Source organism: Phaethon aethereus (genome assembly GCF_964289735.1).
Source record: "Phaethon aethereus genome assembly, chromosome: 10".
Classification (NCBI taxonomy): domain Eukaryota; kingdom Metazoa; phylum Chordata; class Aves; order Phaethontiformes; family Phaethontidae; genus Phaethon; species Phaethon aethereus.
Window position 1 is genome coordinate 16,308,935 of NC_138586.1, and position 24,775 is coordinate 16,333,709.

At 38.3% G+C, this 24,775-nt stretch overlaps 1 protein-coding gene across 2 annotated transcripts in view; it reads left to right on the plus strand.

Annotated features, from left to right (window-relative positions):
• The window catches only part of LOC309408343 (integrator complex subunit 6-like), a gene marked incomplete at both ends in the record, with an annotated part of 41,891 nt that overhangs the window by 15,467 nt on the left and 1,649 nt on the right, over positions 1-24,775 (plus strand). Inside the window, 14 exons of one of the 2 annotated variants that reach the window (XM_082004152.1) lie at positions 4,645-4,794; positions 5,522-5,611; positions 5,912-6,095; positions 6,874-7,002; positions 9,058-9,221; positions 10,332-10,484; positions 12,056-12,188; positions 18,181-18,275; positions 19,014-19,124; positions 20,790-21,005; positions 21,486-21,609; positions 22,186-22,328; positions 22,698-22,929; positions 23,614-24,006. In XM_082004152.1, coding sequence (XP_081860278.1) covers positions 4,645-4,794; positions 5,522-5,611; positions 5,912-6,095; positions 6,874-7,002; positions 9,058-9,221; positions 10,332-10,484; positions 12,056-12,188; positions 18,181-18,275; positions 19,014-19,124; positions 20,790-21,005; positions 21,486-21,609; positions 22,186-22,328; positions 22,698-22,929; positions 23,614-24,006 — 2,317 coding nt within the window. Of the gene's footprint in view, positions 1-4,644; positions 4,795-5,521; positions 5,612-5,911; positions 6,096-6,873; positions 7,003-9,057; positions 9,222-10,331; positions 10,485-12,055; positions 12,189-18,180; positions 18,276-19,013; positions 19,125-20,789; positions 21,006-21,485; positions 21,610-22,185; positions 22,329-22,697; positions 23,381-23,613; positions 24,007-24,775 lie in introns of those variants that run through there. The other variant, XM_082004153.1, reaches the window with a different exon arrangement.

Below are 24,775 nucleotides of genomic sequence, written 5' to 3' on the forward strand. Positions count from 1 at the left end.
AAAACCTTCTCTTCTTTGCTAGGTTTTTCACCTTGACGTTTGTCTGAATTCTAGATAATCTGGGCCTATCTATTTCTGAAAAAAGCTATTTTGATCGTACCTGCTTCTTGAAGTGGCTGAAATGTTTCTGTAGCTGTATGGTCAAATAGAGCAGGGCATGGATTTGTCTGAAAACTAAGTCACCTGAAAAAAAAAGTTACTTTTTAAGTACGTCATTTTTTCAGTATGATTTGCTTGCAAAAGCCGAAGCCAGGAGCTGGGAGGTAGTATGCTGCTTCCAAATCTCAGGGTTTCGTAGGATGGTGTCCAAATCTTGCAGTTGTCAACACAGAAGGCTAAATGACACTGCATTTTTGCCTGTTCCTGGCATAAGCACACAGGATAAGATTTTTGCTTATAGTACTTGTTTTTTTCCCAGCTGTCTTTGAAAGTCTTTTGGTATGTGTATACAGGCTAAAATTATTTGTTCATATAAATTGTCAAAGGAGAAGCTAAGTAACCTAGTGGCAAGACGAAGGCTGCTTACATTGCTATTGATAAATTCTGGGCATAAAAGTGACTGAGTAGGAATGTTATATTGAAGATGATGAGAAATTAATCACAATGTTAAAATTGGTTCATAAACAACTCAGATAATTAATGTTTACATCTGACTTCGTAATTACTGACATGTAGAGGATACATAGTTTTTGTAGAATGTGTTTGGTCCTCTAAGGTTGTGGGGTTTTGGTTGTTGGGGGGGTTTTTGGTCATTAGTGCTTCTGCTTGCAAATGGAAGTAGTGCTGCATAAAAGCAGTGCTTTTTTTGTAAGCAGCATTAGTGGCAGTATTTTGAATTTGAGAAGGATTATTGTTTAATCACTTCAAAGTGCTTTGTTGAACTCATTATGCATATACTCTGTATTATGTACTTGACTCTTTTTATTTTGCCTTAAGAATGATCCTACCCTATATATGGAGAGGAGAATATACAGAGTTCTTTGAGGCTTTAGTTTCTGTCCCCGAAATACATGTTTAATTATATACATTGGCTAGAGTCTTCCTGGAAAAAAACAATTTACAGAAGTAGACCTTCTTGTCATGAATTTTGATGGTTTTGATTCAAAAAGCTTGTTTGAGGATAAGCTAGAGAACATAGTACACTAACCAGACCTTTATTTAAAACTGGGTATGGAATTAGGAAATCTTGCATTTGCTGCCCTTGTTCACTTAATGAGAGGTTCTTCAGTATTACTCTGTTTATTTAGAAGTTACAGTAGTCCTCAGCTTTATCTTTAAAGATCCCGTGAGAGCCTGTAGGCTGAACAGTCATTTTCTTTGAAGGTAAACCAGTGGTGATCAGCTGCTCCTTGTATCTTCAGCTTACTTGGTTATGCACGGGGAAAAATGGCAGTGTAATTTGCAGGCAGTTGACCACGCTGCAGCTAGATCAAAGACAGTAGGAGCTGGAATACAAGCAAATGTTTTTAGGAAAGGAAAATAGCAGAATCTGCAAATATGGGTGAAGGTTGTTACTGTTTATTCTTCAAAGAAATACTTTTAAATTCATTAGAGTTCAAATCAAGAGTTGTAGGCTAGGAATAGTGTTTCCATTGTAAATGTTTTACACACACCACACCACACACACACCACACCCCCCCCCCCCCCATGTGTTTTTGCAACAAAGTACCTCAAAGAGCAGTCTTTGCTAGAAGCCCCTTTGGGAACCACAGCCTGGCTATTCCCAAGAAGCTGGAGTAATCTGATGGGTATGTTTACCAGACGAAATGAAGCAGTTTCACCTACATATGAGGGTTCGTAGAATTCATACAAAAAGATTTTTGTGATTGTTTTAAGGCAAGCTTCTTTAGGATAACACAAATCATCTTGTTGGGATTTGGTATTCTTTTACTGGGGCGGGGGGGATGATGATAATTAACTAAGTCACTTTTACTCCAAAGCAATGACTTGGTGTTTGTACTTTATTTGTGCCTTGGGCTGAGACCACGTGTGGGGTGTTGCTGTGGCTCAGCTGATGAGATGCTGTGTTTTGTTAAGCCGTGGTTGTGAGAGGGTATTGATGGTGTTTTACTGAGCATTGCTCGGCTGATCGAACTACACTGTTCCTTTGAGCTTCAAGTGCAGTTTGATAAAGCTGGGCCAATCCTGCCAAAAGTCTGTTCTTTCTTTGCCTGATTGCTGAGTTTTCTGTCTCCCTTGTACTAATTTAAAGCTTGAAGAACTGGTTCAGGGAGCTAAACTTGACCAAAAACTATTTCTGTTGAATCTCCTTATGATAACTTATCATTCTGAAAAGAAGCCCTCCTAGCTTAGGCCTGAGAATGCAGCAGAGACATTGATCATCTCATGTCCTTCCTTTTGGCTCCATTCTTGCGTTTGTTGATGGCTCTAAACTTGTCAATCCTATGGCCATCTACGCAGCCTACAGTGTGTACTAGAGATTGGCAGTGGTATATAGCTGTTTAAAAAGTATGGGAAAATACCGTCCTTTTGGTTCTTGCACAGCATGGTGTACTCAACAGGTGATTGCTGCAGAGCTCAGTGCACCAGAGAGCAGAGAACCTACTCAGAGGTTGTCTCAGGAGAAGTCAGACTGTCTTGAAATGATTCTCTCCATGTCTGTGTAGATAAGATTCCTTGTGGAGCACAGGAACATCTCCGGTGCCAGATGATGGTGAGCTTGGGTAAAAAACTGCTTCCTTACTGCAAGAATGGTTTGGAGAGTAAGATGTGATAGCAAGGCTGATAATTGTGTGAATATCTGGGGTTTTCAAACTTCGCTTGTTTTCGTTGACGCAGCTTAAATCCTGCACCAATTCCCTGTGAGCTAGTGTTTCCTGAAATAGCTTCCAAACTCTGCAGCATACCATTTTTTAAGAGAAGGGTATGTGCATCACAACTGATGCTGAATTGTTAGCCCTGCTTACCATAGGATCCAGGGTGCTTGGTAGGACTGATCCATCCTCATCACTTTTTGCTGTTCCTTTGAATGTTCTGCAGGCTTTATCAGCAATAACTTTTTTCATGACCTCCAAAATTTCAAGCTGTGATACTGACTCTCTAAACAGTGATTTGGTTCTCTGTTACATGAGTGTTTGCAGCTACTCCATAGAAAGTTTTTATGTTGTGAGGTAAGAGCAGAAGAGTGTAGTTAGCGGGCTGACAGTTGAAATACCAAGGTAGGAGAAAGGCAGGAGGTTTGTAATGCAGAAGAGACAGAGGGTGCTTGGTAGTACATTAAAAGCATGAAATGAGCCTGAGGGGTGTGTAGAGGAAGTACAAGAAAAATTGAAGAGTTGAGCAAGACTCATGTAATACTAAAAGTAGATGATTATGATTTGATTTTTCCTTCTACTAAATTCATATGCTTGCTTGTGTCCTACTTGAGGAAATTGTGGGAAGGGAAGGATGCGACTAGGGAGCAAAGATGGCTGTTACTGTTACTTCTGTATCTTTATTCTTTTTAACTCTCACTGTTTAGAATTTTAACTCCTGCATTAGCACACGTTGCAGATGCATTGATGCAGATGCAGCCTTGATTTATGGAGGAAAGAATGAAAGGGGGATGGGTGTATGTCTGAAGAAGCAGCAATATTATGCTGCTTGTCTCTTTGTTTTATCACAGCATCATTAAGGTTGGGAAAGACGTTTAAGATCATAAAGTCCAACCGTTAATGCAACACTAGGACATGTTTTAGTGGGCTTGGTGAAGTGCCACATCTACACCTTTTTTTAACACTTCCAGTGATGGTAACTCCACCACTTCTCTGGGCAACCTGTTCCAATTTTTGACCACTCTCTCAGTAAAGAAATTTTTCCTAATATCCAGTCTAAACCTCCCCTGGTGCAACTTGAGGCCATTTCCTCTCGTCCTATCACGAGTTACTTGAGAGAAGAGACCAACATCTCGCCACAACCTCCTTTCAGGTAGTTGTAGAGAGCGATAAGGTCTCCCCTCAGCCTCCTCTTCTCCAGACTGAACACCCCCAGTTCCCTAAGCTGCTCCTCATAAGACTTGTGCTCCAGACCCCTCACCAGCTTCGTTGCCCTTCTCTGGACACGCTCCAGCACCTCAATGTCCTTCTTGTAGTGAGGGTCCTAAAACTGAACACAGTATTTGAGGTGCGGCCTCACCAGTGCCGAGTACAGGGGCACGATCACTTCCCTACTGCTGCTGGCCACACTCTTTCTGATACAGGCCAGGATGTTGTTGGCCTTCTTGGCCACCTGGGCTGGCTGTCAGCTAGCACCCCCAATATCATTGCTATTACTTCGGCAGCTGCATTTCTGACTTCCAAACTTGACAGTTTCCTCTAAAAAATTCACATGCTTAATCCACGTACTTCTGTAGAGGCAACACAATTAGTAGCAGCTTTCATGGTAAGAGCTGGGTATTTGCAAATTTTTTCAAATGCTTGACAGTGCATATGTTTTGTGAGCCTCCCATTGGAGGCTTAGCTGTATGTTTCACATCAAGTTGTGCATACATGGATTAGGTGTGTGCAGCATGTAAATGATGCAGTGTATCCATTAATAGAGAATATAATCTAATTTTTGGTGGGAAAGGAGGTAAATAGCAACTTGTAGTTGATTGCAGTTTGTTGCTAAAATAACTAATAAGCTTTTTTTTGTTTTATGTAACAGGCTGGATGGAAGGAAAACCATGCAACGTTTATGAATGAACTGAAAAATCTTCAGGCTTCAGGACTAACAACCCTTGGTCAGGCACTCAGGTCATCGTTTGACTTGTTAAATCTCAATAGATTAGTGTCTGGAATAGACAACTATGGACAGGTAACAAATCTGTTTATAGTCTTCAGTCTTTTATTTTTCTGTGTTTTTTGAAGTTATGACAGTAGGGGAGGAATTGTGGTGGTTCAAGTTTGGTTTTGCATTTTACTGTTTTTTTCTAAATGTTGGATAGCTGTGTGTTAAAACTTGAACTGTAAACTTTTTTCTTCTTTTTTCTTACTACCTCTGCTGAACATATCCTGGAATATACTAGCACTTTTTTCCTTATTGGACTACCAAGAAAACAGTAGTAGAAATGACCCTGACTGTACCTGCACAATTGCTGTATGGGACTATGTACGCTGGATGGCAGCGAATCTGCTTTGCAGTTTTATGTTGCCTGTAGTTAAGGTCCTGACTTCTCCTCTTTCACATTTGAAGAGTCCAGTTAAAAGTACTGTCTTTTGCTCCACTGTCACCATGAAATTCCAAGTTCATTGTACTATTACCAATTTATATACTGCTTTTGTGGGCTAAAGGGGTTAAAGGGGTTTTTGTGCTACTACTGGAGGAAAAAGACTAGTAATTCTAAAAATCTTTAGGGTTTGTGTGCGAGTGCACAGAGTAGCACGTCTTGCATAGTTCTGTATGGCTCCATACCTATTGAAAGAAAATTACAGGATTATTTTGAAAGATTGCTCATCTTACTGTTAATTTTATAATGACAAAAATACAATCCTATCACTGAGTGTTAAAGTTACTCTTAGCATTCCTGTGCTTTTGTTTCTAGGGAAGGAATCCATTCTTTTTGGAGCCATCTATTTTGATTACCATCACAGACGGAAACAAACTGACAAATACGGCTGGAGTTCAAGAGGAGGTAAACTTACATTAAATCCTTTCAAGTTATGATCTTGCAAGCTGGTGCTATGCTGAGAGTAACATTAGTTGTTTTTTCCTGCCTCATCTACCTTTTTTAAATAATGTTGTATAATAGAGAACAGAAGCTAACAGTGCTGTCATTGCCCAGCCTCTAAATTCATAGTTCATGTGGGTTTCCAGACTATAACTTCAGATAAATTAGTGGATAGGAGAGAAATGGGATCCTTTAGAGTAATGAATAAATTTGAGTATTGGTTTGTCAAGTATTTGAAAATAGTCTTAAATCTTTCTTTACCAGCTTCATCTTCCTTTGAATTCTCCTTTGCCTGGAAGTGAACTAACCAAAGAACCATTTCGTTGGGATCAAAGGCTGTTTGCTCTAGTGCTGCGTTTGCCAGGAGCTGCATCTGCTGAACCAGAGCAGCTTGGGAGTGTGCCTACTGATGAATCTGCTATCACACAGATGTGTGAAGTTACAGGAGGTAACTGGATGTTACTTTGTTTTGGTTCACATTTTGTGTTTGCCTTAAAGTATTTCTTTTCCTTTGATTCAACTTTGAGCTTGGTTTTCAGTAGCATGGGAGAACTTTAAAAAAAACACGTATTCCTATTTCAGATCTTCTAGATGTGAGAGAATTTTCTTAATGCACCAGTAGGAGGGATTAGAAAATTTCTTAGATTGTCCTTCCAGGGGTTGGCTTTGCTCAGTCATGAGATTCATTACTTAAATGTTGAATTGAGTGGGACAGGTATTATTGAGATGTTGACTCTGCTGCGGGGCTAATAAAGCTAAATTTAATCTTAAAAGAATTAATTCTGGAGCCTGTTCCTTGAGATGTTCATCAGAATGTTTTTGAATTGATGCTTGAAAAAAATGTTGCATGGAAGGTGGAAGTTTGGGAGTGTAAAGGGGTTGGTAAGGTTTGGGTAGACAAAAGCAGGTAGAGTACATAGACTTGGTGAAATCAGGCATTCTTAAGGGCATTTATAAAGTTGTCCTTGGACCAGCCTGATTTAGCCTTAATGGCCTCTTTTACTCATTAGTAAAAGCTCAGCAGGTTGTTTGTTTTTTTTCTTTGGTTATATTGCATTTGAGAAGTATTTTGTCTTTTACAGAAAATTGTAAAAAGTTTGTTGCTATTATTTTTTACAAAACCAAAAGCCTTGGCAGTGTGACTTATGTAATAAAACATCTTCCTTAATTAAAATTACTCAAAACTTGCTTTTGTGTTTTCCCTGTGTAATTTATCTCTTGCATAGGTCGTTCTTACTGCGTTCGGACACAGAGAATGTTGAATCAATGTTTAGAATCTCTAGTTCAAAAAGTCCAAAGTGGAGTTGTTATTAACTTTGAAAAGTCAGGACCAGATCCAGCTCCTATTGGAGAAGGTATCATAACTGTGTGTCCGTTGTCGTTGTCCCCCCACCAATGTTCAAGAAGAAATGTTTTGTATGCATGTGGATGTCCTTAAGTGTCTTTGGTGTCCTTCCTACCAGCTTCTTGCTGTAGTTTACAGGATGCATTGAATGCCTAATACATTCAAAAAAAGCAATTAAGCTTATATGCTTCAGTGATAGAGCTCTGGTATCTCTTTAAATACCCAAAATCATAATGCATGTGCTGTTCATAGCTTTTGAGTAGTTTTATGTTTAGTCTTGTCCTTGTTATATTTTTACAAGTGTTAGTTTGGTTCTTGATAAGTTAAACGGCGCCATATGTTTGCACATATTTGTATGGATGATCTACCTGCTTTCTAGCTCTCCTGTCACTCTCTTCTTGCCTCTTTTTGGGGACTGAGGGAAGGGATTTTTTTCAGGAAGCAGTAAAATTTGAATTAGTGTTGTCAAAAGTTTGTTTTATAATAATTACATCCAGGACTAGTGTATTTAAACACTTAAACATCTCTAAAGTAATCTCAATGCTTAATTTCCTGTACATTTTCATTCTCCTAATTGATCATAACACAGTAAGTTTCAGTTGAATGTTCTTAACTGCAAGTGAAAAAATGTGTGCAAAGAACAAGGAGTTATTTTGCTAGCTGCAAGTAAAGTGCATAACAGGGAAGAGGAAAATGTACTCTTAATGTGGAGCAGTTTTTCAGATTTGCAGTAATTCATGGCTGAAAGGAAGGCTAGAGAGCTGACCAGTTCATGTTTAGGAAATGAGGATGTTCCTGGAATGTCAGAAACATAATAGTTTATAGGATCCCCTGAGCATCCTAGCATAGCCAGCTTTCTTACTGCTTTCATTTTTTTAATCACCTTTTTCTTGCTGTATATATATGGTTTTTTTTTTCCCCCCCTCCTTTTGCTTATTTAAATGCCATTTTATTCGAAGGCTTTCCTATAATACTGTGCAGGACAGCACCTCAGCAAATTCCTGTGTCTCTGTCCCAAATGTTCTCCTGTGTGGCAAAACGGCTGGTGAAATTTGTTTTTTGGTTTTGTTGTTCTGTTTGGTTTTATTTTTGTCGCACTTAAATGGCGATGCACCGTGGATAGGAATGTTCAAAAATATTGAGACTTTCTCTCTTTTACATGAATTGAGAAAGCCCTAAACTAGAGAGAAATTTGATGGGATTTAACAATGCTAGAAATGCTGTATATATAATGCAGAGAAACCAAACTGATATAATACCATGCAAAACACCTTTCAGATACGTATTGGCCAGCTATCTAAAGCAGGGAAAATAGTAGCGTAAAATAACTTTACAATGAAGAAGATTCTTTAAATGTGTGATCTCTGCTGTGCCATTTGCTTTGAAGAGCAGTTTTTGAGAACTGATGCTGAGATTCTGTACTGTGACAAACTTCTTTGTCCTCAGTGTGAACGGGTGTCTGTGCTGGTACACTGCAGTAGACTGGCAGAAAACACTGGTCTGTCCTGTAGAGAGTGGGATTTAAGTGATCTGCAAATTATTACTCATGAAAAATGTGACAAAATCTGTGCCTGCAAGATGCATCTGACTTTTACAGAAAAAGTTTTCTCTACTTCCAGTTTCCACTAGTGGCAACATCAGTCAGAGAGCTTCACATCTCATGTAGAAAGACTGTAAATGCAAATTCTTAGTCTTTACAGGTGTGGCAGGACTAAAAATGCTAGGCTTGCTGTTGCCTATCAGATCTATGACAAGGTACTAAGTTTAAGCAAATAGCATTTTCCATATGTGACTATGCCTTGCTGCACTAATTATCCAGTGGCTATGTCACAGGAGCAGAAGGGTAGATGTGGGCAAATGTTATCATTGTTTCTCAGATGATACTGTTCTAAATTTTGATGTATAGTTTTTTTCAACCACTGATGTAAACATCTGAATGTCTTTGAAACAGTTGTAATGAAACACCTTATTGGTTGTTAATACAGAAATTTTGCTGGGGGACAAATGCATGCATGTAGCTTTTTATTTTCTTTTTTGTTTTTATTTTGCTTTGTTTAAATTTTAGATGGACTTGTTGATTCATCCAGGCCCATCAATTCATTTGCTTCTCAACCGTGGCATAGTTGTCATAAACTCATTTATGTACGGCCTAACCCTAAAACGGGTGTTCCTGTTGGGCATTGGCCAATCCCAGAATCTTTTTGGCCTGATCAGAATTCACCAACACTGGTAAGTAAAATAAGAACTGAAAAAAGGATTCTACACCTAATGAAACAGACTGAAAATGAATAATAAAGTGGGGTGTTTGTGGAGTGGAGTGGTGTGGTGTGTGGGGTTTTTTTTTTACTTTGTTTGCTAATATGATCTGACTTTGCTTTGAAAGGGTAGTTAAAGCTATTTTTAACACAGAATGGTATAAGCTAATGTAGGTACTATATGCTGTGATGTGTTTTTGCATCTGGAAGGTTTACTTCCATGTATATGGTTAGTTAATTTGGTAAGTGGTTTTTAAAAGATTATGAAATTTAACTATAATTACTTTACATACCACAAATCATAGTCAACCTATTAAATATTAATCAAAACTTTATAAAACGCATTTATATGGAAAAAGGCGTATATATTTTTGATAGATCAACCATGTTTTCTCTGCTTAGTATTACTTCATGTATGGACTCTTTTTTTTTTTTCATTAGCAGGAAGAATTAAAACTGAAAGAGAAGAGTTACCTCATTCAGAAAATGGGGGAAAAACCAGCATTCATTTCTCCTTTTCTTAATGAAATGATGATGCATTTGGCATGTCTTACTAGCCTTTCTAAACGTATCTCTCTTGTTAGACATATTCTGTTTCTGTACTTTGCAAGTACTTAAGGTACTGTTTTTCCCTCCCATGATTCAAGAGGAAAAAAATTGGACTCAGCAGGGAATATCTTGACATATCATTTGTGAAGTGAGCACAGTTTCACATCTGTAATTCTGTGAACATCAATCTGGGAAGCAGTTGAAGTTTTTTTTTCTTTAAACTTATCTATGATACTATAGGTTGACTGGCACAGAGGCTTTTAAATATCAAGATAAATAGCTGAATATTAACCATGTTTTTCTCTTGGTGGGAAGAATGTCTGTGTGTGTGTGGTGGCTTTTTTTTTAAGTTAGAGAATGACTTAAGCTCCCACAATAGAATATAGATGATGTCTTTCTGTCTTTTAAAGGAAGTTGAAAAAGCTGAGAGTTTAAGCCTATAGGATGGTAAAATACATGTGTATAAAACTTTAAGAGCATTTGTTTGCCATAAATACCAGACAATTGATATATTTTTTCCCCCCCTTTCTTTTAGCCTCCGCGCACAGCTCACCCTGTTGTGCGGTTCTCCTGTGTTGATTGTGAGCCCATGGTAATAGACAAGCTTCCTTTTGACAAATACGAGCTTGAGCCTTCACCCTTAACACAGTACATCTTGGAACGAAAGTCTCCCCATACCTGCTGGCAGGTATTTGCCCTTTATTTTATTCTAGAAATGTAGTGGGCATCCTAAGGTACTTTAGTCTTTGTAAGCTTGGAGAATTGGGGCCTGGTTGCACACTCTGCAGTTGATGAGAGGAAACATGTCAAGGTTTCAGTTACCTCCTTTTGAATAGAATTATCAGGAGTCAGAATGAGTGTTCGCTGTCCAGGCTTTGTAATCTCATTTAATTCCGTTTCTAGGTTCATCTCATTTTGCTAAGAAATGTGTCCCGCAGGTTCCATTTTCGGCTAAATTGAAATTCTCTGTAGCCTTCCATTTGCTTACAGGGAAAACCTAGCACTAGTTCCTGTCATGTTACCTAATCAACAGCTGCAAATAATTTCCACTAGATGGTTGAAACTGCTAATGGGAATTGAATGAAAGCTGTTGATCTTGGTGACTAGGTTGGCCTTGAAGAGGTCAAAGTTCTGTTGCTGAAATCCTTTGTCACATGTTCCTCTTGTGATTTTTGGATAAGTGGTTTGTTTCCACATCCTCTATATAATGGTGTTTTTGTAAAGAATAGCTTAATATGTACACCAGCACATATGCTTAGTATGATACTTTAGCTGGAAAGGTGGGTTTGGAGGTATCTCTTGCGTTTCCCTCTAAATATTACAACTTCACTGAAAATACAACACATATTCAGGAGAAAAACTGAAGTTACTTTTTATAAACTAATTTAGAAAATGTTCTTTAAGCATTTATAGGTACATTATTTGCCTAAGTTATTAACATTACTCTGCTGTTTTAAAAAACTGCTTTTCTTCTCCCAGCTACATATCAGACCCTTACAAACTAGAGAAATAGGCTTATTGTCATAGAAACCATGTAATAAACCCTGTTCCTCATGCTCTGAGAAAAATAGAGGAAAATAACTTTGTTTTTAGTGCAAGGTTTCCTTTTTGGGGGGAAAACAGTTTTTGGTTGGATATGGGCTGTTTTGACTGTCCCAACAAGAATATGTGCCATCTTTATCCCGTTGAAATAGTTGTTTGCATGTATTGCTTTTCAAAGTTAATACCGCCGTATATATACACACACACTTTAAATAAAAAAAAGTCCATGTTAAGAATGTTGACACTTAGAATAATTAAAAGATGTTTCTTGATTATTTGTTTTGGTTAATTTCTGTGCTTAAAAAGTTTCAGATTTCTTTTTATCAGTGTTGTAAATTGTAGTCATGCTATTTTATGAGTCAGGCTAATTTCAAATAGGTTGTTTTTTAACATATTTTCAACAGATGTCCCCTAACCTATTTTCAAAAACTTTTCAGGGCATCACTTCAAAGTAGTTTCACTAAAGCACTAAAGATTATACTATGAAGAGCATTTCCGTACTTACTGGTGTAGACTAAATGTTGCATGTCTCAGTTTTGTGACTGGGGAATGTTAACTGCATGCTCATCCTGATGTGTGCAACCTCAAACTTGGCTGTTCTTGATAATCTGCTGTCTTAATGCGGTGGGATTCAGATTTATTTTAATTTTTAAATGCCCCAATGCTTAATGTTCTTCATATTCTTCTAATGCAGTGACTTCTCTTATTCTTTACCAGGTATTTGTGAGTAGCAGTGGAAAATACAGCGAACTTGGCCATCCGTTCGGGTATTTAAAAGCAAGCACTACTTTAACCTGTGTAAACCTCTTTGTGATGCCTTACAACTATCCTGTTTTACTTCCGTTGCTAGGTAGGTAATAAATTTACATTGGACTGCCAATGCAGCTACTTCAGAGTAAAAGAAAAACAATAATGGTTGGTGTTCTGCCTTAGTTTGAGACATTATAAAATAATGGAGATCAGAGAGTAGAGAATGTTGCAAACTCTTTAACATAATTTGGGAGGAGAGGATTTTCATACCCCCTCTCCCTTTTTTTCTCTCCAGCAGAGGAGGAGAGCTACCTGCTTCCAGTGCATGTTTGATGCTGTTCACCTCCTAGACACGTAGCCTCTTCCTTAACCTGGAGTAAGCTTCAACATCCATTCTTTTCCCTCATTTAGGGTGTGGTGTATCCAGGTTTTGCAGTTGCTCTTGCAGCAGCTATTTTTTTACTGCAAGATGAGATGCAGTGTTTGTCATGGGTGTTGGGAAGAGGGAATTCCCTGACGCAGTTTAGAGCAGTTAAGAAGGAGTTGAGCAGTGAAACAGTCTACATTTCTTCCCTGCCCAAAGGACCAGTGTTTTTTTTTACTCCCACAATGAAATTACTTTCTACAGGAAAGGCAGTGTGAAAAGGTGCTGTGTAAATAACTGCCATAATAGTTGTGGCTATAAGGGTTCTGGCATAAAGGTAATGGCAGAGGGAAGAGTTTCGTGGGTGCTACTAACCCTTTTAGTTGCAGATCTGTAAGGCTTTTTTGTTCTGTTTTTTGTGGGTGTGTTTAGTGATACAGAATAACAGTGGAGATACAAGAGAATTAAAACCAACTCTTACTGTCTTACACAGGATTTTTCCATTCATTTCTAGAAAAAAAACACAACACAGTTCAGGAATTCTTTTTCATAATCCTGGTCATAACCAAAAAAAGAAATTTGTGCTTGCAAATAATTTGAGTATGACTTACATAGTCATCCATGTAGCCTAATAATTGTCCCAAAGTGTGCAAGTAGGATACTTCTAGACTAAACTAGAGTTTCTGCAAGGTTGTGGCTACTGAATTACTGCAGCAGATCCACTATCTGAGAAGCCATCACTGATACTAAATGAATTTCCTTATTCATTTTGATGTTGACACTTGCAGTTCTGCTGTGTCTTCCCTGCTGGCTCTTATCTTCCCCCTTCCTTTTTTGCAGGGGTGTAAAGCTCTTCCTACTCTTTGGAGAAAGGCAATTTTCAGTATCTGTAGTACTGTTCTGCAGTTTACTCACCTGGTATCCCACATCTTAAATTTCTGAAGGCTGTTTAAAGGAAAATGCAGTGCTTCCATGTTGCCAGAGTTAAAAGCGGATGTTTTCTCTAAAATGCAAATATTGTGCATTCCATATTTTTAACACAAACACATACACAAAAGTGTTATGTTCAGATCTCGTTCCAGGACTTTGTTCATCCTTGGTCTCTAAGGCATAGTGGAATTAAGTTCTGTGGAATATACATAAAACATGAAAGCAGTTCTGGCCCCTCTTCTACTTAACAGTACAGAAAATGGTTAAGATGATAAGCAGTGTATGTGTTAAATTATTTGTAGATATTCTAAAAAAGACTGACTCTGTGTTTGTGTCTGTAGGTAGGTAGGGGTTGTGTCTATTTTTAAACCCTCCCCCCGTGTCTGCCTTAAATGCGTACCGGTAGTGGATACTGATGGTTCAGTAGAGGACTGATTTGCATATGTAAAACCAATCTTCCATTACTCTCACTCAGATTAAAATGAGAGAACTTCCAAGCCTGGGAGAAATCTGCTCTCTTCAGCCACTACCACCCAGATTGGTGCATCAGTGAGGTTCTAGTGGCTATTGCCATACTGGTTGGAGGACTGGGATTTATCTTGGGATAGTACCGTGGATAATCTCTCTCCTTTCTTTCTAGTGACTCTTTCAGACAAAGCCAAAACCACTTTACAATTACATTATTTGTAATATCATGTGGCTTATGTGTGTTCAGCCTTATAAACAGACAGCAAGGTGTTTAAGAATTTTTTTTGCATTTTTGTATTCCTCCTGCATTCTTGAGCAGGGGAAGTTTTAATTCTGTTTTTGGAAAATAATGTAAGAGACAGCCCTAAAAGACAGGTAAGGTAGGCATGCATGAGGAAGCTTGCAAATGATACTGGAGCAACCTGAAACATTGTAGTGGTCCATGACTGAAGGAGGTAAATTGTACCACATCCTGTAGATTTGGTGATTTATATCTTCATTTCTGCAAGAGTGGATTTGGGAATGCTGTAACCTGTCCTAGCTTGTAACTTAATGGGTTTGCTTCTAGAATCTGAAGCTTTGTAAGGAAAGGAGCCGATTAATGAGACTTCATAAAACAGTGAAGGTGCACAGTCCATGTGTTAACCTGACCCATACACTATGGTAATTTGGTTGTCTGACAAAAATTCTGGTCTCTAGAGCTTTTACAGAGGTAGAACAGACTGTGAGAGGTACTGTTGCAGCTGAGCAGCTCCTTTTTGCTCTCATGATGCTGCTCTAGCCTTTCCTATGACTTGAGGTGATGGTTTGCTCTGAGAACTGAGGAGGTGGGGTGCAGTTCTTGTCTTTCCTTTTTTGTTCAGTGTGAGGCAGACTTTTGAAGACAGAACTTTGCAGAGACAGATGCTGACATGCTTTCATGTTGAATATGTTTGGCCTATGGATTATAGACGTTTCCTCTTGAAGGATTGTTGCCCTTATCTGATACAAGCAAAGCTATTGCACTTCTTCTGTTTTAAAAAGAATTGTACAGCCAAGTTCATGAAGTAGAAATGAAACAAGGGGTTAGAGAGCTTAGCAAAGATGAGGTATACTTCTGAATGCTTCTACCTTGCCTAAGATGTTTCCTTGGCTGATCTTAGCTGCATTAGTTGGAGGGCAGGCACTGCTGGGCAATAGGAGTGATTATTCATTGTGAGTGACAGCAGAAGCAGTAGTGAAACAGCCATGATGAAAATGTGGCTAATACTTTGTCTGTGGGACTAAATATGCAGAAGGATGAGCATTTAGAAAATGTTTGCCCCTGAAGGACTGCAACATGGACAGTTTCCTTTTGATGCCTTTACAGGCTCCTTGAGAGAACTTGCAAGTAATGATTTTATATTTTGGAAACCAAGGGTGGTTGTTCTCACAAATGTGAACATAGCGAGCTGTGGCACTGGGAGGGAGAGCTAAACATTTTGTATCAGTGGAAGAAGAGTGCCACAATACCTTTTTTAATAGTGGATACTATTTTACATTGTAGTGCCTTATTTTTGGCTAGATTGTTAGCGGGAAAGGGTACTGCTTTCCATGAATCATGAATCTCTACTGCTTAAAACAAAGGAATATACCTATTAGTGCAGAGGCTTTAGAAAGCACAGAGAATTATAGGAGTCAACAGGGAATGGTGGTGTACTTGCTCGGATGGAATTTAATGTGAGTGGTGATTATTTTTTTTTTTAAGTGTAAGTTTTTACTTCGGGTTACATGGTGCAAGCTGTCACTCAGAACTAGACTGTTGACACATGAACTGTTCTTGTCAATTAGGCTCCAGCTGAACTACTAAAATTACTTACTGACATTCTGTCTCTCCTGCTTTTTTTTTTTTACTGTTCCCTGAACTTGAAAGTTCCTCAAGTCCCCTTATTTGGTACTGGGTATTAAAGATGTGTATTGGTATCCTGTTTGTCACAGTTTGGTTGTTTTGTACATGAATCTGAAGTGGATAAAGACTTCGCAACACAGTTTTGAATTAACTGATCTGTCTGTGGTTTTACCTGATCTTTTGAATTGTTGCAGCTTGGGGCCCTTTGAGTGGTATTTAATACCATGTTCCCAATTATCCAGTGCTTTTAGCTCCCTCTGAGTTCAGAAGCAAAAAGAATTCTGCATTAAGTAGACTATACAGAACATAGTATCTGAAAATGAATAGGTTGGATTAAAACTGATTTATGAAAGGATTTTTTTTAAAATACTTTTGGATTTTATCTACAAAAGTTTGGGATTTAATCTGTGAAAGACAGTTAACTGGGTTACTGTTTATTTACTTATTTATATAAATGATTATGTGCAGCCCAGGGCACAGTGGGGTGCCTATTTTACAATTTGATGACAGTGTATGTCTCAAACTCTTGGCAATAGAGGCAGGTAAGATGTTGATGGTGATGTTCTCTTTGAAACTTGTGGCTGTGTTTACCACTGTGACTGTCTTCCTTTTAGAGGATAGGAGTTCCTGCGGTGAGTTCATGCTGTGGGGAGGCTCTCATTTTAAATAGACAAATTTTTGCTGAAGCTCTACTTAGATCTGAGAACTTCTTACTTGAATAGCAAAGATCAGGGAGGCGCTTTTGCATTTGACTTCTTGGACTACAGCTGTGCTATGGATTAAGAATCATAGCTAGCTAAGCGTTATGAACGTCTGTGCCGTTTAAGAGTGTCTGTGTAGTCAAACCGCAGTGGTTATATACTGGTACAACCTTCACGGTTTACAAAGTCAGACAGTAGTAAAGTGCTGATAAGGGTTTTAATGTTCAAGCTGTACTCATAACCAGCTCATAGACTTTAAAATATCAGGACATAGTATGATACTGAACATTTTACATTTTAAATTTTTTTTTTTTTTATTTTCAATTTTGGGAGAGGGGTATAGTTTAACTTCCATTTTGCTGCAAAAAGCTAATAGGCTTATAAGATAAGATTTTATATTTGCCATATGTCATGATACCGTCACAGGATCTTTTGGATAATGGTGCTAAGCATGTGGTATACTGAGATTTTAAATGGAGTTCTAACTTGTCCTCTCAAACTCCACCCCACTTCCTTCAGGCCAGGAAAGAGAACAATTAGCATCTGTAGTGTGGCTTTTATGTGTGATACAGATTTCATTTAGATTGGAAAATACCTGTAATTAAGTGTGATCTGACTGAGAACTTGGAAAATCATATCTTAACATCTGTTCAATTTGTGCAGAATACTATGCAAGTCAAATTTTCTTCTCCAAATATATCTTCATAAAAGCTCAATCTGGAGAAAACAATTTTCTTGCTGCATCTGTCTTTTGCACACCCTCTTCTGTGCACCTCTGTCTCCTGCAGCTCTCCCCAGTTAATTTTTGGACATCCCTTTCTCCAGTCCTGCATATCCTTCCATTAGCCTCAGTTTGCCAGCATGTTACAGCCCTGCTAAGGAGAAACTTGATCTCAATTAATAATCCATAATTTCAAATGATAAATTGCAGGATACTGTGTTTTTGATGTTTAGAGATCACTGTTACGGTTTATAGCGTGCACAGCAAATAGGTACATGCTTCAACACAGTGATTCCTAAACGGCAATATGCATACTTCTAGTGCAAGCAAGGTATTTCTAAAACAGTATCCAAAGGGAATAATCTGGTTGCCCCCCTCTTAAAGGGCAGCAGTTTTTGTAGCTAATTACTGGCTCTTGTCTGTATCTGTGGGAGAGTTTGCTGCTCTGGCACAAGGCAGGTAGTGTGGCTTGGAGGTACGCCCCTTCTGCTCTTACCAGCAGAGTCCAGCAAAGCTGACCAGAAGGATTCCCTGCTCTGTTTTTTGTTTTGTTGTTTTGGTTTTTTTTGTTTTCTTTGATGCCCAAGAATGTTTTTACTGGAGTCCAGAATTCATCATACAGGTTGAACAAAACAAAGCGGGGCTGAAAATGGAAATTGAACCAAATTAATGTTGTTTGGTTTAATCGGATACAGGGAGTCCCTGATGATGCAAGAGAGGTGAGGGAGGTGAAACTTTTTAACAAGTGGATCTTTTGCACCTTCTATGCTGCTAGTAGTTGTGTGCAGTATTTAAGTCTGGTGTACCTTGTACGTTTGCCTATAATGAGGACTTGTTCTGGATTGTCTACTGCAGCTAGGACTGGGGATTCACAATCCTTCAAACCTAAGGTTAAGAACAGTTTTTTGTGGGGAAGCCCCATTGGGAGATGGGTGGAGGGAGAAAAAAACGGGGGGAAACCTGGCACATGGAATTTTGGGTGATGCTAATGGTCTGGGACTATATAAATGAAACCTCCTTTTGTTGTTTTCCTTGTTGCAGATGACTTGTTTAAGGTTCACAAACTTAAGCCAAATCTGAAGTGGCGACAGGCTTTTGACAACTACTTAAAAACAATGCCTCCTTACTACTTACTGGTATGTTCCTTTTTTCATTTCATCCTGCTGGGTATAATGGCTGGTGTGACCAGAGTCCTGTGCATCATACCTCTTCCTAGTGAATTTTGTTTACATATTTATGATGACATTTTAGGTAGTAAAAATTTTGCTTTGCAGAGGTATGTAGATCAGGTCAAACATTTTTAAGAAATAAGTTTCTAGTAATATTGAGTAACAGTAACTATATTAAGATATTAAATATGTTTTCTGTTAATTAAATATGAAATACGTTTTGATCTAAAGTACTTTAGATTGTTCAGAGAAATAAAATTTGGCATTATTTTTGTAACTTGATCAGGAAGATGCAGATTTGTTTATTAATGTGGGTGAAGCACTAGAACTTGGGAAGCTGATACTAAGAGAACTGGCTGGGCCAAACAAAGGGTGGGGGGAGGCACTGTGTCACCTTTTACACGTAGCTTGGACAATGCACCTCAATATGGACTTGCATCATCCCGGCTATTCTGGTACTGAGCCTTTGAGTGGAAATTGCCAGTGGCACCACACTGTGTGGTGTCTTGGTAATGTGGCATAATGTCCATTGCGAGCTAGTTAGACTACCAAACTCATGTTATCTGAATAGACTTGAATTTTAGTGGCCAAAAGTGGAAAAGCTAGAGCACTAATCCATGTGCCTTAGCTTCCTGTAATTGATCTTATAAATTTTTTTTTTAAAGACTTATTCTCTTACTATTGTGTATTTTGTTTTCCTTATAGCCATTAAAGAAAGCCCTAAGGATGATGGGAGCTCCAAATCTGATATCAGATAATTTAGATTGTGGACTTAGTTACAGTGTTATCTCTTACCTTAAAAAACTCAGCCAACAGGTAGTATTGATAAAACCTTTGCAATTAGAAGTGCGTTGATTATTTAGTTTGTGGTAATCTCATTATAAAGCAGTTAATCCCTGTGGGAATTCATATGGGTATACAGCATATATTATAACTGAAGATCGGTGAGCATTTCCACTGCACATATGGATGAATCCAGAGTGGTTCTGTAGCCAGTGATTGTGCCTTCTGTAAGTGGTGGAGGGGAGTGCGAAGGAGACCTCTTCAGCTATATTTTAAGTATCTGCTAGATTTTTAAACTCTAAAGATTATCACTAATTGGATTTATGACTGCTTTTGCCATTGTTCTTCACAGCTGAAGTCAGGCTTGCTCTCAGTCTCATGTTTATTTCCATGTGTGCCTTGGCAATGTGTATGTTCCAAAAAAAAGTGTACGTCCTTGTCCATGGCAAATGAAATCACAGTTCAAGCTTTATATCCAAGTTTCCTGTTTCCTTCAGGACAAATCCATTCTATGTGTTGAGTGAAATAGTCTTACATATCTTTTTCTCTTTGTTAAGAATGCCATTTCAGGTGTAACTGTCTGAAAGCCCTGCCTCCTTAGCACAAATGGTTCTTGCAACGGTAGTTTAACATCTAGAAGTCAGTGGGGAAGCAGCGCAGCCTTTAAAATTACAAAGAAAAAATCCTCCACCTTAAAGAATGCACAAAAAACATTCCAGAAGCCTCTGAATGATTGAGCATTAGACATAAAACTTCCTGTGGTATTTCAGTAACTTAATGATATGCAAATTCATCTTTCTTATTTGCAATACGGAGTAAGAATGGCTTGAGATGGATACTGTGGTTTTCACAGATATTCTCTGCACATGAAACAGTTTAAATGTGTTGGATGCATTATAAGATCCTGTATAGGGACAAGCAATTCCAGAATTCTGCTGTGTTCCTGCTGTCCTTAAATTCAGAGTTTCCCAGAGATAATGAAGCAAACCCTGCAGAGGATGAGATCTGGGGGAAGTGGGTTGCAATCGCCATGGGTTTTGGGGTTTTGGTTGGTTGGGGTTTTTTTGGAGGTGTATTGCAAGTGGGTAAAAATCTTACTTTGAATACAGTTAAAGCTTAATACAGTAAAATTATCTGTAGCTATAATAAGAAATCTGTGCTAATTGGAGAAGTAATATGTTTTTAGAAGCTTACTGATGAAGCAAATGTCTCCTAATGACTTTTCTCCCTTGTGAACATACAGTACAAACCTTAGTTCATAGGTTGCATCAAAAATGAAATCGAAATTATGCTACTGTATCTGAATGATACTATTGGTTTAGGTGCAAATTCACAGTAACTTAAGGCATCCCACCTTGCATTTTTTTTTCTTTCCCTTTTTAAAGATGATTTTTCAGGGGCACAAAAGAAAGTCACAGACTTGCAGCAAAATCAGGGATATTCAGAGACCTCCTACTGACATACGAATTTAGATACACTGGCTAAATATTTTTTTCCATATGCTAGCACTTCAGGATTTCTTTCTACTCAAGATCTTAACCTATGTAATCCAATATATCCCTGAGTAGGTGGTTGTCCTGTTTGTTGAGTAGTTGGGAACTACATCTATAGTTTTATTCTGTTAATGTACTATGTGTTTTATACTGGAAATCTGCAATGCCTGCTGATTCTTTAACTCATGGTGTGATTCCATTGTAGACAAAAATAGAGTCGGAGCGGATAATAGGTTCAGTGGGTAAGAAAGTTCCACAAGAAATTGGAATAAAAGTGAAAAATCACTCCAGTGGCCTCTCCTTGGTACACAGTAGGGATTTTAAGCAACTGCTGCAAGGGATCACTGGGGAATCTCCACTGAGACTGGCGGAAATGAATGTTAAAGAATTTGCTGGCTTCCACATAGGACTTTTAAACAAGGTAAATAGTGCAGTGATCTTGCATGATTAAGCAGTTGATCTCATCTGTTTTAAATGGGTAACTTTTATGGAATTAGTGTAGAAGGAAGTAAGTACTTGCACTGAATCGTGAATAGTGCAGCATAAGCATAAATAGTGAGAAGAGTAAATGCAATTTTTTGCCATTGCTTTTGGGACACTGTTTGAAAATCCCATGGCAGTGAAAAAACATTACTGTGTTTTAAGTGACAATCTCTGCAAAAGACAGCTAGTGTTGTTCATCCAGGAATTAACATGCTTAGTCTTAATGGAGCTGAAAGCGCTAATGCTGAATAAGGTCGTGTTGAAAAGACAGCCATTGAGTCTGCTGTTATGAAGCTCTAAAGTTACTTCAGAATAATTTTTTTAGCAGTTACCGTTATTACAATTCATAGAGGAATTTCTCTGTGCGTGAGAGCTAACTTTTAGTTAGCTAAGTTAATTTGTTTTGTTATAAAACTAGGATTTGAAGCCACAGGCATTCAGAAATGCATATGATATTCCTCGTCGCAGTCTTCTAGACCAGCTAACTAGAATGAGAACCAATCTTCTGAAAACACACAGGCTTATCTTGGGGCAGGATGAAGGTAAGTAGTCACTGTTCTTCCTTAACAGTTTGGAGAGAGTACAGTTATTTTTTTTTTCTTCCCTGAAGTAATGTTTTTCTGTCCTGGTTGTGGGAGCAGAAGTGGACATTGCATCATTTGTTGAGTCAATCAGTGTCCTTTTCTTGATTCTGAAGGGGAAAGAAGGAAGTTTTTGCCTTCTGTCATGCAAGATGACATGCTTGCTTTGAATTTTAGAAATAAGTTTAATGGGAGAGCTTGCCCGTACAATAACGTTCAGTAGACTTGTTTTTTATAGTGATGGTGGCTTAAAGCAGAGCGCAACTTATTTCGTTTTAGCCTTGTTAGGTGCTGGCGGTCTAAAGATGCAGTTGTTAGCATAGAGACTGAACGTACTTAATTTTCATTCTTCTGCCAATTAAGCTCAAGTCTTGCCAGCCTTATTTCTAAAATTCTAGTCTTCAGCTTTTCCTCTATACTGGGAAAAAAGTAGTCATTTCTAGTTCTTAAATGCTGACACTGGCAATTGAAGAGTGTGAAGTTTGTATTGCCTTAGTTTTAAGGTAGACTAAATTAAGATTTCTTGTTCTGTGGCAGATTGCCTTCATAGTGTTCCTGTTGCTCAAATGGGAAATTACCAGGAATACCTGAAAATGATGCCTTCACCACTTCGGGAGATTGACCCGGATCAACCAAAAAGACTTCATACATTTGGCAATCCGTTTAAACAGGATAAGAAGGTAGGAGGAGATGTATCATATTTAACATGGCTTGAAAATAATTTGTGAGTAGAATTTTCTCTCCAGCAACTGCAGTATGTTGCTAACCTGTGTAGCTCTTCTGTCAGGTGGAGAAAGGAGTGGTGTCTTTTATGTGATCCAAGAGAAATGTGTAAAGAATCATGCTGATTTACAGAGTAGCACTGGTCTGTCTCTGTTTGCAGTACACATTGGGCATCTCTGTTCTGGGAGCTGTAAGTGTTTTGAAAGCCACCTGAATTTTAACACAGAGGAACTTGTTTCATAAATTCATGGATGGAGTATTTTATACTTTCTATTATATACAATTTCTATTTTATACTGTTCGTCAATTTTTTTTTTTCTTTGCAGGGTATGATGATAGATGAAGCAGATGAATTTGTTGCTGGGCCTCAGAATAAGATTAAGCGTCCTGGAGAGCTCAATACTCCGGCATCACTAAAGAGAAGACGTAGCATGTCACCACTGTTGAGACGGCCACAGTCACCACCCGTCGTAACAAATCATGTTAGTGGGAAAGGGCCACCATCTGCTTCTGGATCCCCACCGTATCTGAACCTCAAAGGTGTCCCAGCAAATAAAGGTATACTGAGGAGTTGTACAGCAGCCTGTATGGTCGCAAGTCTTTTTGCTTTCCGAGTTGATTGAAAAGGGTATATCAGCATGTATATATGTTTTGGTGTTAATTAGGACTGAGTTTCTTTTGTTGGCCTAGATAAACAGGCTGCTGCTATAGCTAATGAAGCCTGGAATAAAAAAAAAAATTTTATGAACTGTTTTTAAAAAAAATAATAATACTGAAAGTCTTTGCCAAGGTGATTTGGAGGTAGCAAGGATTTCGGATCAGCTTTTAGTTCTCGTTTGTTTGTTCTGTAGTGGGGAAGGAAAGTTAAGATATGGTTACATTTTGAATTCCCACAAATAGGAATTTTCTTACCCACCTATTGCAGCAAATGGAGTCAGAAGAAAACTACTAGCTAGAATTGGGGGAAGGAAGGAAAACACTAGTTTGCTTAGAAATCACAACACTGCAATAGGAATACAGATAATGGTGACTTCATGATAGTGATACAAGATGGTAACAGTCCAAAGGGAACTAACTGTTCCCTTGGTCACATCAAAGGCTGAATAAAAGTATAGGAGAGTTGCTCAGTGCTATCAGATCACTACGCAGTACTTCAAACAAGAAAGGATGCAGAACTATTTCCTTTTGGTTTTTATTATACTGCAGTTATGCACGAGTAAGATACATATTTCTAATTTGTAGATACCAATAACAGTATTGTCCAAGATGGCAATGGAGAGAAGAAAGCAGAAAATTGTCAGACACTGGAAAAGCAAATTGATGGCTTACCTCTGCAAATGGCTCCTTCAGTTCCAGCTGCTATGGGGGAGGATGAAATGTTACCCAATGACTTAGACTCTCTACCTGTTGAATTCAATTGTTTAAGTGAAGATGGGTTGGATCATAAACCTGGTACCAACGCACTTGTTCGAGGGCCTGTAAATTACAGTGTGACTGGAGATGACCCAAAACAGGCTATGGAGTCTACTTCCGAATCTGTGCCAAATTCATTCAAAATAACACCTATGATGTTGGAGGGAAACAATGCTGATATCAAAACTAAAGTGATGAAAGAGGTTCGCAAACCTGGAAGAAGTAAGTTGTTTTGGTTTTTCTTATTAGTGTATTATACGTGGTGCTAGAGAAGACTTTAGATTTTGAATAATTTCTGATTGCTTGTATATGAGCAATGGAGGGGCAAAAAAGGAAGAAAGTTCTTGCATGCTGGGCAGGTGAGTTGAAGTTTAGACAGCAGTGCTTGGGAAGTTGAGTGCCAAGTGACCTTGTTTGCCCTTGAACATTAACTGGTATGAGAGGTATCCTGTGAAAGCACCTTTCAGAGATACTGTTTTTGTTACTGATGATCTAATGAGACTAGATAGACTCTGCCTTAAGCTGCACTGCTCCTTGCGTATGCATAGTGTACTTTGCTCTCTGTCCTTCAAAACTTCCTTTGGAGGGCAAAGGCGTGAGGATGCCTCTTGGAATACGTTTGAAAGAGAATCGTAACAGTTAATAGCGAAGTGGTATTTTTCCATTTTGCGAGATAGTGTAATTAGTGATGGAACACTATTGCAAACTCTTAAGAACTGAAGACTGAAAATTACTTTCTCCTTTTTTCCTACAAGGTTTGATAAGCCCCCAAAACCTAAAATGTTGTGAGGAAAAGTAACTTGCCTCCTGAGCTTTTCTTACATGTTTTGCCTGTACTTGTATAGAGGATCAAAACCAAAACACTAACCTGAAACTCCAGCTAATGTATATGCTGTAGTATTTGCCACAGGCATAATCTTTCCATTTTTTCTTAGCTGACAGATGTCCCTAATGTGGTCTGTGTCTGAATGAATTATTTCTAGAAATTAAA